Here is a 12,908-nt window from a genome sequence, read left to right as displayed (position 1 = left end):
CCTTCTTCAAGTGTCTTATAAAAAATTTTAAAAAAACCTCAAGAAACATGCTCACTAATTTCACCTCAAGGCCAAAATGCAATATATAATTAGTAGGCCAACTGCTACTGATGAACACGTGATTCATATCATAAAAGGTCACCATTCAAAAGGAAGCCTATCCGTTTCCATTTTTTTCTGGGAAAATGTAAGTCATCAATTACAAAGCACAAAATACAGGCACCACCATTCCATTACACAACACATCAATATTCTTAAAAAAAAAAATGCAAATTATGTAGAGCTAAGCAACGCAATTAATCAATGCAAATTATATTACTGACTACCGAAGGAGGAGAAAGAATAGACTATAAATTACATAAATTGTGCGTCATGAGAATTTCAGAAATTCTACAACATTAGTGGTATTATATTTAAGGTTATCAGTCATGGTCATACAGGCACGCATATACTTATGATAAGTAATGAATATATAATACTTGCAATTTTAAACACAACATTAAAACGGTTGAACCTCTGTTCCGAACAACACTACAGTAATAATTTCACTGTCTCTATAGCTTCGCTGAACCTCTCCGAAGAAAGCTGCAATATTTGGGGAAAAAGAAAAGAAAAGAAGAGAAAATAGAGGATAAATTGTTAGATGCTTTGACGCGAGTTAAAATATTAACCAAAATTGAAATTTCAGAAGCTCTTTTTTTATGTGAATAAGGTTCCACACGAAGATAACTGACTAATTAAGAAAATCCCATTATAACTTCCGTTCTGAAAACTCCTGAACCGTTTGGATTTAGAAACAGATATAACCCCAAGAACGGTTCGGTTTCCAAATAATATGCTTGAGTTTGTATTAACAAACTAATCATTTATTAGAAGAAAAGAAATCAGTGCAAATTTGAACTAACTAACTAATTAACATTCAACAAGTTTCTGTTCGGTAAACAGAACAAAACATTAAACTATAAACGGTATAGCTAGCTGAGAAATTCAAAAGTAAAAACTTGAATGAAAAGAGGAAAAACAAAGGAGAGATTAATCCATACCTAAATATCACTTGATTTAATTATCTCGTCATCAAGCTTAATGTGAGCGACATGGGCAATCTTGTGCCAATCTTCACCTGTTAGCAGTTTGCATCTATCACTCAGTGCAGGACAGCCTTTAATCCTCAATGTTTTCAAGTGAAGCATATCCTCCGGCAACGATGACAATTTTGGACAATTCCCAATGACAAGACCCTCAAGTGCTTCGAAATTTCTCAGTGACTCTGGTAGTGCCGTGAAGTTGGGACAATTTGCAATAAATAAGTTTTGTAAAGTTCTAGCAGAAACTTGAAGAAGCCATTGTGGCAATTCCAATAACGGTGTTACTCCGGCAATGAGAAGTTTCCGAAGGTGAGGCCTTGTGGTATTGCGAGCTTGATGACTTCCTTCCCCTTCCAATTGCATGCTCAAATTAAGACTAAGGCTTTCACACACACCAAACATTAGAGTCTCCAATGAGCTGAGGTATTTCATGGCGGGTGGCAATGAGATTAGACGGGGACAATCAGCAATTAATAATGATCGAAGGACACTTAGTTGATCTATATCGTCGAACAAATATTCCAAATTCCTGCAATGAGAGATTATCAAACAACGAAGAGAAACCAAGCACCCTATTCCACTGTCCTGCAAAGACTTCTGCTTTGTGGTTACCTCAAACACTCTGAGACTAACAAGGTACCTTATATCTTTAGGCAACTCTTCTAGCTCCAGACATTCTTCAAGATTCAGTGTTTGTAAACTGTGCAGCTCGCAAATGGCATTTGGAAGTTTCTTGATTTTATAATTTCTTGATAGGTCAAGATATCTCATATGCTTCAAATTACCTATCTCTCTTGGCAAAGCCTCAATAGCAGAGCCACTTAAATTTAGCACTCTCAGGAACTGTGACTTTGAGATGCATGATCTAACAAATGATTGGCTTACCTTCTCATCATTAATTGAAAAGAAAATGGTTCTCACACGACCTAGATCAGATAAAAAGCTTGAAAAATCTTTTCTTGATGCATTAGCACCCACAAATGACAAATGGCGGACTCTTTTGGGAATAGATTGACAGTCAGAGTTCACTATTAGGAATTCACCTTTGGCCACTAGCTGTGCAAGATCATGGATGAGGTCGTGCATTTTGAAAGTGAACATCTCAAATCCTCGTACCAAATCGTGGAAGAAAGATCTTGAACATAGTTGCTTCAAGGACCGCATGCCAATATCATCTAGTTCATCATTTTCATTAAGTGGATGGAGAAGTCCTTGAGCCATCCAAAATTGAACCAAATAAACACTTGAAAATTGATAATCCTTTGGAAAGATACAACAATAAGCAACACATTGTTTCAAGCGAGGCGGTAGTTGATCATAACTGAACCTCAGAACAGGTAAAATGTCATTTGCCTTTTGCTCTAACTTCCATATCTCGTTATCCCTCACATATTCCCAATCATGTTCATCCGTTGAGCAATATAATAGACTTCCTAGTGTTCTGACTGCCAGAGGAATTCCGCCACATTTTTTCACAATTTCTTCCCCGATTTTTACCAGGTTTGAATGTTTATCTCGCTCTTCTTTAAATGCACATTTCATAAACAAAGACAAGCAATCCTCGAACGGTAGACCTTGTAAGTTGTAGCCCGTAGTACCTCCCCTCGTGCCCATGATTGAAGCAACCTTATTGCTACGTGTGGTTACCAGAATTTTGCTTCCCTTAGCACCCCCCGACAATAAGCTTTTCAATTTATCCCATACTTTGGGATCTTCGTTCCATACATCGTCCATAACAAGTAAATATCTCTTACCATTCAAACAAACTCGCAAGATTCGTTGCAATTGCTCTATATCCAAGTCACCTTGGTTTTGACCAGTTATCGACTTGATAATCTTTGTCATAATTTGTCTCTCACCAAAATCCTCAGAAACACATATCCAGATTTTCAACTCAAAATGCTCTTCTACCCTTTGGTCATTGAACACCAACTGTGCGAGAGCAGTTTTGCCCAGACCTCCAATTCCCACAATAGGAATAACAGACACAGTTTCACTTTCGCCAGAACTTGCTTGCATCAGAGCTTCAATAACTTTTTCTCTATCTTTATCTCTTCCAATAATATCTGATGGACGCACAAACGAGTGAGTAGATTCCCTCTCTTCATGCACAATTCGCCAACTACAATCATCAAGTCGTGCAGTGAGATCAAACTTATGCATCATGTTTGCAATCTCATCAAACCTCTCTCTGACTTTCTTGATTTGTTGACACATTCTAAAACGAAAAGCTATCGGATTTGAGCTTCCAAAAAAGTTACGTAACTTTCTTCCGATGCTTCTTTGCGTCATGACTTGTCTTCGTAGATCTTCCACCTCAAATTCATCCAACACATCTTCTGCATCATAACAAGCATCCTTAAGCTTTTCCAGCCAATCTCTTAACTGGTGGATATGGACTTGCTTTTCCTCAGCATCTAAAACCACACTTTTGACAGTGGTTAAGGTCTCCTTTAGCTTTTCTGCGTCATTTTTGACACAGTAGAGTGCTAAAAGTTCTTGGAAAGCACGGGATCCTAATTTTTCCGTAAGTTTTTCAAGCGGCAAAAATGATTCCACCATTGTTCCTAAAACTGAAAAGACAGAGTCACGAAATATTATTTGGTTGCATTTTTTACCATTTATAGTATTCTATAAATTCAACCAAAATTTTAACACAAACGGGTGTTAATAGACCAATGGCTTGAGTCCCAAGTGGGGACTCAACAATTCCTCCTCCTATTATATACAATTAGATGGAGGTAGATATTCCCACCGGATGGAGTAGGAAAAATTATTGTGTGTTATCTCCTAAAGCACTGTTTCTTTTTTATTCATTAATCTTTATCATGTATATATTTCAATCAAGATAATGTGAATAGACGTGTGACAAGTATTAAATAAATAAGGAGTAACATTTCCAAGAGCACCAAAAACCTTCTCTTAGAATAGATATCTCTCAATTGTTAGTGAGGATAAAAATCTAAATTTTGCTTAATATACATAATTTCTGGGTAGCTTTAAATTTATGTCTGATTGTGATAATGCATATGACTGTTGAAAAAGTTTTAAAAAAAAATGACGATAATAGTGAATGTGTCAACACAGCTGAACATCAATGTTAGGGAAGTTAAAGGATCATTGAAATTATTGCAGTGACAGATTCAAAAAAAATTATCAGGGTTAAAACATATAACAACAAAATATAAAAATTAAAATTTTATGGGTTAATAAATTTAAAGAGGTTATTTTAATAAATTTAATAGGGCTAAATTAAATAATAATAAAACTAGCCATATGTGTTATTATTGATTTTTATTTTATTAATTAAAGTATACACTTTTATATTTCTCAATGTTAAAGCTTAAATTTTATAGATCTATGAGTTTACAAGGCTACTACTATAAATTCAACCGACTACTTTAACATACTTAATAGGAATTAATTAGTAACTCAAGTAATTTTCTCTTTTCTAAAATTACTTTCTCGACTTGAGATTTGAGCCCCCATGGGTCCGCCATACATTATTGACGAATTTCAAAACTTGGCACAAGATTTCTATGTTCATCCACTGTATCTTTTTTTAAAAAAAAAATTCTTTTGAAAGTATGTTAATTATGTTGTATGTTGTCAATTGTCATTCAGTCTACCAATACACCTATAAAAATTTGTTCTGTTTGGAAATTGGCAACTACGACCAATCAATTTAAAAATATTCAACTGGGCTAGTTCGTTAGCAATGATCGACAAAAGAGACTGGTGGCTACCCTTTGGCCTCAAAGGGTCTGGCCCAGTCCCAGTGGGCTTAGGTCCGGTCCTTTACATGAAATTTTCTTTAAGGAAAAAGGTCTCGGACAGGTTAGGTCCTCTATTTTTTTAATAATAAAAAAAAATAAAAGAAGACAACTTAAATCCCTAATTCAATCAATAGTGATTAAAAACAATATATAAAATTATGACACTCAACTCTTTCTTAAACCTTAATTAATTAAGACGACGCTTGAAATAGATCTAATACTAAAAATTTAAATCTGTAAACTTTTATTTACTTTATTTTTTATTTTATTTTAAAATAATTAATTTTAATTTATTGTTGATGATAACAACTTGTTGATTATTAACACATTACAGATTCACTAATATTTAAAATAATAATTAAAAAGACGTGAATAACATGGGCTTAGGGCCGAGCTTAGAAAAATGTGGTCCATTCCTACCAGTGGCATTGTTAGGAGGGTTTGAGGATTCAAATGTTAGAAATATTTGTGTAAGCCATGGTCTATACCAACCAATCATGCTCTACTGAATAGCAGAGCGGTGTGTTCTATGATGAGACAACAAATTTATTTTAAATATTAATTTTGACAGATCTTATCTTAGTAAGTTGATTTGACTATTGCTATTCTCATTATAAGACAAAATATTACGTCAAACGGACGAATTTGTACTTAAAATATATTTTGGACGATCTCTATACTTTATTGTAATAAAACTTTTAAATAAAATTTATTTTGAGTAGTCTTTTAATAATAAAATAGTCCTCATTAAACCCACTTTTCTTTCATATCTTCACACCCATAAAATTAAATATTCATCATCTAAAACTCAAACATTACTAATTAGCTTTTGCACTTTTATCCTTTTCTTTTTTAATTTAGGATCTCCCTAAGTTACATCTCACGTAACATACAGCCGCTTTTGTCTTTTCTGATTTGTTAGGGTAAAATAAACCCCTTGCACTTTGTTTCATTTACAATTTATTTATAAGTATCATCAAACCTTTTGCATTGTAAAATTTCTTTGAGCCCCTTATATTCTATTTTATTTTATTAAAACCCTTAGAGTATCAAATTCATCCCCTACAATTTTTAAATTCCCAAAATATCCTCCATTTAATAAAAAAATATAATAATTATTCAATGGATTATAATTATAATTATGATAATTATTCTATTATAATTATAATTTTTAAATGGATTGTTATTATTATTATTAATAACAACAATAAAAAGTATTATAATTAATTAATCTATTAACAATAATTAATAATAATTTTTTAGTTAAATTGTTAATAATAATTATTAACAATAATTATTATTAATAGTTTATTTTTGAATAATTATTAAACTAATAATTAACAAAATTGTAAATAGAAACGCTTTTGACAAAAAATAGTAAACGAAAAAGAATGCGAGGAGATAAATTGAATTTTTATAGTATAGGTAAGCAGAAAGTTTCATAACACTTATGAATAAATTGTAAATAATATAGAGTGGTCTAATTGAATATAGAGTGGTTTATAATTTTATAGTGCATTCACTAAACAGTAATCGAAATTAGCTGGAAACATAATGAGTTCGAATTGGAATAAATAGAATTGAAATGAGGAATTAGAATCAAAATAACTTATTTACTTGAACCGCGGAAATCGTAATTAGAATGAGCTATATTACCATTTTATGTATTTACTTTGTCTTAAAATCAAAATCGAAATGAGTTAAATGTAATAAATTATTATAAAATCCTTAATTAGTTTTTATCATAATTATTATTTTGTAATTTAATTATTGTGATTATTATTATTATTCAAAAATTAATTATTAATAATTATTATTGTTAATTATATTATTAACAATTTAACTAAAACATTATTATTAATTATTGTTAATAGATTATTATTATTATCATTATTATCATCATTAATCCATTTAAAAATTATAATTATATTTATAATTATAATAAAGTAATTATTATAATTATAATCCATTTAATAATTATTATATTTTTTAATTAAATAGAGGATATTTTGGGAATTTAAAAATTATAGGAAATAAATTTGATACTCTATGGGCTTTAATAAATAAAACAGAGTGCGACGGGCTCAACGATATTTTACAGTAACGATTTGAAAAAGACAAAAGCTGTTGGTTGTAAGTTACGTGAACTGTAACTTAGGGGATCCTTTTATTTATTGTTATTTTTCATAAATGCATCTGGGTTAGCATGTCATATTTTTAGTATGTTCTGACGACAAGACATGTGTCCTTGATAAACGAGCATTTGACATGGCTATTCAGCAAGAAATGCTCTGCTGTAAGGATAAAAGGAATCACGTGGATCACTAAAAGAAGCACATGATGACCTAATACTAGCTCTGGAGCGAGCAAATCTACGAAGTACCTACGAAGACTTGAAATAAAGTCATTATTTGCAATGCCACGTGTCATGATTGAAATATTAAACGTGGTACACTAGCAAAGAGCATTACATACAATTGAAATACCTTGACAAAGCTCTCTCTACATGTTACTTGAGCATTGGAGTGTTCTCGCTCTTATGAAATAACAATATATCTTTAATGGATATAAGAAAAACAATTATTTCATTACGTTGTCCTTAATATTAAACTATATTAGGGTTGTTATTGTAGTAATATAAAAAATTATTATAAGATGAGAGGTGCGGCCACAAATATTCCTAATATACCCCTAACAAATATCATTAATTTTTATTAGTTGTTTCTCTAACTACTTTCCATTAAATCTTTCTTTTATCAATTAAATCTTATCTCTGTAATAGTTTTGTTACAACTCCTCCACTGTTGCAATTGCTAATATTCCTAATATACCACTGTAAGGGGAAGGCAAATTTTAAAAGAGACTTTCATTTTTTAATTTTTTTGATAAGAAATTTTAAAAGAGGTTTTACTCCAATAGAAACTTCAAAATACAAGAACCACAAAGGACTAGAGGACAACTGCAGGGAGGGAGAGAGAGAGAGAGAGAGAGAGAGAGAGGAAAAGAGAAAAAAATGGTGAAAAAAAACTTTAGGGAGAGAAATGGATGTAATATTTGACGAAATTTTTGTAATTAAATTTTGGGTGAGACTGTTCAAACGCAACAAAATACTCATTAAACCCAATATTTAATAAGTTTTTTTGTTACTAAAATGCTCACATAGAAAGTTACTATAATACATAAGACTATATAATTAAATTAAAGAAAAAATTACCGTCTTTCTCCCATATTTTTCATTATTCAATGTACTGTATTCACTTTTTCTATGTCATTTACACTTTTGTCAGCGGAAAGAAGTTTCAATGAATTTTAATGCATTTGGATAAAAGCTTATTGTTGGTAAAATTCCTCTTGACTTCCACCATCTAATTTCATCTTTTCTGATTTCTTTGAATTGGACAATGAATTCTCTTGATCTCTCCTCACTTAGTAAGCTTTCTTCTATATAATAAAATGAAAAAAAAAAAACCCATGCAAGAACTAATGCAATTCCTTGAAATTTTTTATTTATTATAAATTTATATGCAATTTTAATATCAGTTGTTTGTTTTAATTTATTGTTTGTTTATTAAAGTTTTTTAAGGGTGTTGTTCCAAACGCATGAAATATCAAGGGGAAAAATAGCTATTAAAAAATAAAATAAAAAGTTCAAGAATTTGGAACAAAAAAGTTATGGATAAAGCTCCAGAAATGGAGAAGAAAAGAGTCAAGAAACAGAGAAATGATGGGAAAAGAAAATGATTAGAGAAATTGTGATAATTTATCTTAATAAGGGTATTTTAGGTATTAATGGATTTGTAAAATAAAATTGTGTATTTTAAATTTTAGAAGTGTGTTTATTAAGTAAATGGGTTCAATCAGTAGTTTAGGGGTAGCATCACCTCAAAACATTTTATTGAGAAGTGAGTGAAATACTAAAATACCCTCACCCTAATATGTGTTCAAAGCCCAGGAGTGTGTAAATAGTCTCAACCAAAAAATAAAAAATAAAAAATCCATTCCACTGCCGATACGTTACATTCAAAGTTTTTAGGATCCCCCTCTTGCTTCTAATGAATTGTAAAGTTTCAAACCTTAAAATTTATGTCTTTTTATTAATATGATTATTAATTTTTATTAAAAAAAAACCTAATTCTTTCTCCACTCACATAAATTGGCTAGCATCACAAACCTCTTGTACTACCCTAAGTGGTTTTACCGATTAATATCCCACTAGATTTTTAATGAATTGAAAAGTTTAAATCTTAAAATTTATCTTATGCTACATGTGTGATTCTGGCAAGCAGGGGAATAAATTAGTATGAACATTTATGAAACTAATGAGGTACATGATTATCTCTTGATTATTGTCATAATTTAACCATATATAAAAACTACAGCCGAATCATATAAACAAATCTATCAGTTTGTAGTCGTCATACCTTTCTTGTAATGCTCCCACCAATCACCAATTGTCTATGATGATTCGACGGAGCTCAAGGTGTATGTGATGATTCTGCTGTCAATTGGCTGGAGCAAAGAGAAATGAGGGCTCTTGTAGATGTGCTGAAATGGGATTTGTTTTGCTGCTGCAGAAGGACAAATTAATCACTATGAACTTATATTATAAGATAAAGAATTGGTAATTAGAGTATTATAGTGTGCTGCGTATACAATATTCTTTCCTTTCAAGTGGTTAATTAAAAAGAAGAAAGTAGATCAGGCAAAGACTACAGCCTATATTCGTTCCTATAATTATGATATTGTAATATTCGTAGTCCTAAAACTAAGCAGCCAAACTAGAAACCTGCAATTGATGATAACCTTCGTTAAAGGATTATTCATTTTTTCAGATACAAGAAATACATAATTGATTCCTTGCTTACCACATCATAGGTTATATATATATATATATATATATGTATATATTTATCTTATCCAAGTGAGCAAGAATCATCATCCCTATTATATGACTTTTTTGTTATTGAAGGTTGTATTAATTATTAAATTATAAAGGGAACTTTCTCCTCTTGTTAAAAGCTTGTTTAATGAATAAACCAACTTCAACCTTAAAATAACCGTAAAACATTACGTATCAATGCTTCATAATTTGATAATCCGACTCACTTTCAATCTTGAAAGTCATTAGAATGACTACTGTCACACATTTCCAAGGTTTACTTAAATGGTCACAAAGACCCTTTAGGTTAAATAGTCACATAAACACATTTTTAGTTACTATACCCTTTGATTACAACAACACAAATAAATATAAATATAGTAATAAGATAAAAAAATAATTAATAAATATCATATGATACAAATAAAATATTACAATAAGATAATTAATAGAATAACGTATGCAATGAAAATTATTTTTAATATTAAGTTATTATTATATATACTAAAATCTATTAATTCAAAAATTGACTTTAAGATTTATATTAATATAGACATAATTAAAAAAATTGTAAACAAAATATATAAATTTTATAAATTATTGTGAATGTTAGGTATAATTATTTTAATATTATTAATTTGTCAAACAGATTTTATTAGTAGTAAAAGAATATGACAAATTAATAATGTTAAAATCATTTTTCTAATATTCAAAATAATTTATAAATTTTATCTTATTTTATATATCATATTATTTTAATTTTAACTTATAATTGTTATAGAAGTTTATTTAAGTCAATTATTGGCTTGTTGTAATCAAAGTGTATAAGATTACATTTGGCATGCAAGACTAAATTGGACTAAGTATTATGTTGGATTATACACTACTGTCTTATGTTTGGTACAACATTAGATTAGACAATGTTAAATTTTATTTAAATAAAAAACTATTATGAATATTTAAGAATAATAATTAATATTAATTTAAATATAATTAATAAGAACATTAAATATACAGTAAATTACTTATGGGTAGTCATAATTGTAATAAAAAATATAAATTAATAAAACTTTTTGATTATTTAGATATTTTAGATATATATTTTATTTTATCAAAAAATTAACAAATAATATATAAAATCAATTAATTACTAGTATTATTAATTTTCATAATTATATTTTAATATTACATTGGTGATTATTAAATTTAGTACAATCAATTAATGTAACAAATTATTAAATTAAAGTACCAATTTAATTAGAATATAAAAAACAAAATAAAAAATATATTTCAAGTAAATCATGAATAAAATAATTAATTCATTAATTAAATTTTAAGTAATAAATAAAAGATGGTGTTATATATGAAAAAAATTTACAAATGAACATTTTTTCCTCTTATTCTAATCCCATTTAAATCTATTTATAAATTGGTATTGCCAATCCCCTTTATTTAACAACTAACTTAGAATTTAGTCTCTCATAATCCAATCCAAGGAAAATTGCTAAATATGGAATAATATTTAATCTCAAAGTTAGTATAATCCCACACTTAGTCCTAAATCTCAAACATAACCCAATAAATAGTCAAAAAGAGGGTATGTATAACCATTTACGAAACTTAGTGGATTTATTTGATCATTTAAGCAAACCTTCGATATGGGTGGTTTTTCCCTAATGCTGAATACATATCAAATATCATTTTTTTTTTGGTTGAAAATATTGAAGGTTGCATTAATTATCCAATTATAAAGAGTACCTCCTCTTCACTTGTTGAAAACTTGTTTTATGATAGAATGAATATTGTCATTTAATTAATTCGTAAACCAACTGCATGCTTAAAATAACCGTAAAACGTTGCACGACAATGCTTAATCGTACTCACTTTTAATCTTAAAAGTCATTAGTTATCGCCAACTTTTCTAAATGCCAATATACATCCAGTGTCGGTGCATTGAACACGAAAGTGTGTGCATATATAATCTTTATAAATTTGACAGCACTATATATTATTATTTGCTAGCTGGTGAGTCCATTTTGCAGCAGTTGCAGATTAAAAGCCATTATATGCTTCATCGTAGACACCGAAGGCGAGAGAAAAACCAATACAGAATTCCTAACAACGTGTCTGAATCACAAAATTATCATTATCATCATTGTGGAGTTGCCATTATCGATCGTAATGCCACAAAGCTACGTGATTGAAGAAATGCGCACATTGATATAAAAACCAGAAAAAACCCCTTCACCAAAATAAGTCTAATTCCTTCTCTAGAGAAGCATGAGATCAACTGTAACAGTTTAGTGATTTCATCAGCCACTCTCAACAGATATGCTTGCACACTGGAAAAAGTAGGCACTCGAGGAGGAGAACCACAAAACATCATCAACTGGCGAGTAAAACAGCAACGGCAGCAAATAACCGCAGAAAACAGAAAAAAAAAATTAGCAGCAAATAAAACAGCAGCAAACAGTATTAATAAACATGCGACAACCAGTGGGTAAAACACGATAGAGAACAGCAAAAATCAACAATAAAAGCAGTAAAAAAAAAACAGCAGATAAAACAACAGCTAAAGCAGCGAAAACAGCAAAAATCAGCAGCCAAAGTAGTAAAAAATAGCAAATAACAGAGTGGCAAAAAATAGCTAAAATCAGTAGCAAAAGCAGCAACAAAGAACAGCAGCACAAAACTCAAACAACGTAGAACAACAGCACAAAACTCAATGAGGCCATTATGCACCTTAATATAAGCATCCCATAGAGACTTCTCTGCGCTTACAATTTTGTTTTCTGGATCCAAAACAAAGCCGCTGCAATTCGATCAAGATAACATCTCATGTACAATTCGAATTTGCATCTTTAAAATCTTTATGCGAGATTCAATGTGTGATTTCACTTTTATACCATGTCCTGGTGTTCAACCTAGGTTTACTGCACCCAAATTGCAGATAGTTTACTCATAAAACAGCACCCAAATTATGGTTTCATCTTGACACAATTATGCTTGATTCTTAACATATATCCAATAATTTCAACATGTACATGTATAATTTTCAAGCTCTCACGCATAAAAAAATCTCCTTCAAGCTTACAGAAATCATGATAGAAATCCGCATATAGCCTAGAACAAATTGCCTTCAAATAAAATCACCCGTGGCTTCCAGAT

General features: G+C 30.0%; 1 protein-coding gene across 1 annotated transcript; it reads right to left on the bottom strand.

The window, feature by feature from the left end:
• Positions 1 to 323: 323 nt before the first annotated feature.
• Positions 324 to 3,647, bottom strand: LOC107178555 (putative disease resistance protein RGA1). The gene is made up of 2 exons (XM_025102482.2): positions 1,044 to 3,647; positions 324 to 585 (listed from the first exon to the last, which is right to left on the bottom strand). Exon 1 carries the CDS (start codon positions 3,645 to 3,647, stop codon positions 1,044 to 1,046), a length of 2,604 nt encoding a protein of 867 aa, XP_024958250.2. The 3' UTR covers positions 324 to 585.
• Positions 3,648 to 12,908: the final 9,261 nt, after the last annotated feature.

This window comes from Citrus sinensis, chromosome 9, assembly GCF_022201045.2.
Source record: "Citrus sinensis cultivar Valencia sweet orange chromosome 9, DVS_A1.0, whole genome shotgun sequence".
Lineage (NCBI taxonomy): Eukaryota > Viridiplantae > Streptophyta > Magnoliopsida > Sapindales > Rutaceae > Citrus > Citrus sinensis.
The sequence above is the reverse complement of the archived record's forward strand: the minus strand, read 5'-3'. Positions and strand labels throughout refer to the sequence as shown.

What these genes read in the sequence shown, in the direction of transcription:
- LOC107178555 (XM_025102482.2), bottom strand. Translation starts at nt 3,647, where the DNA reads ATGGTGGAATCATTTTTGCCGCTTGAAAAACTTACGGAAAAATTAGGA.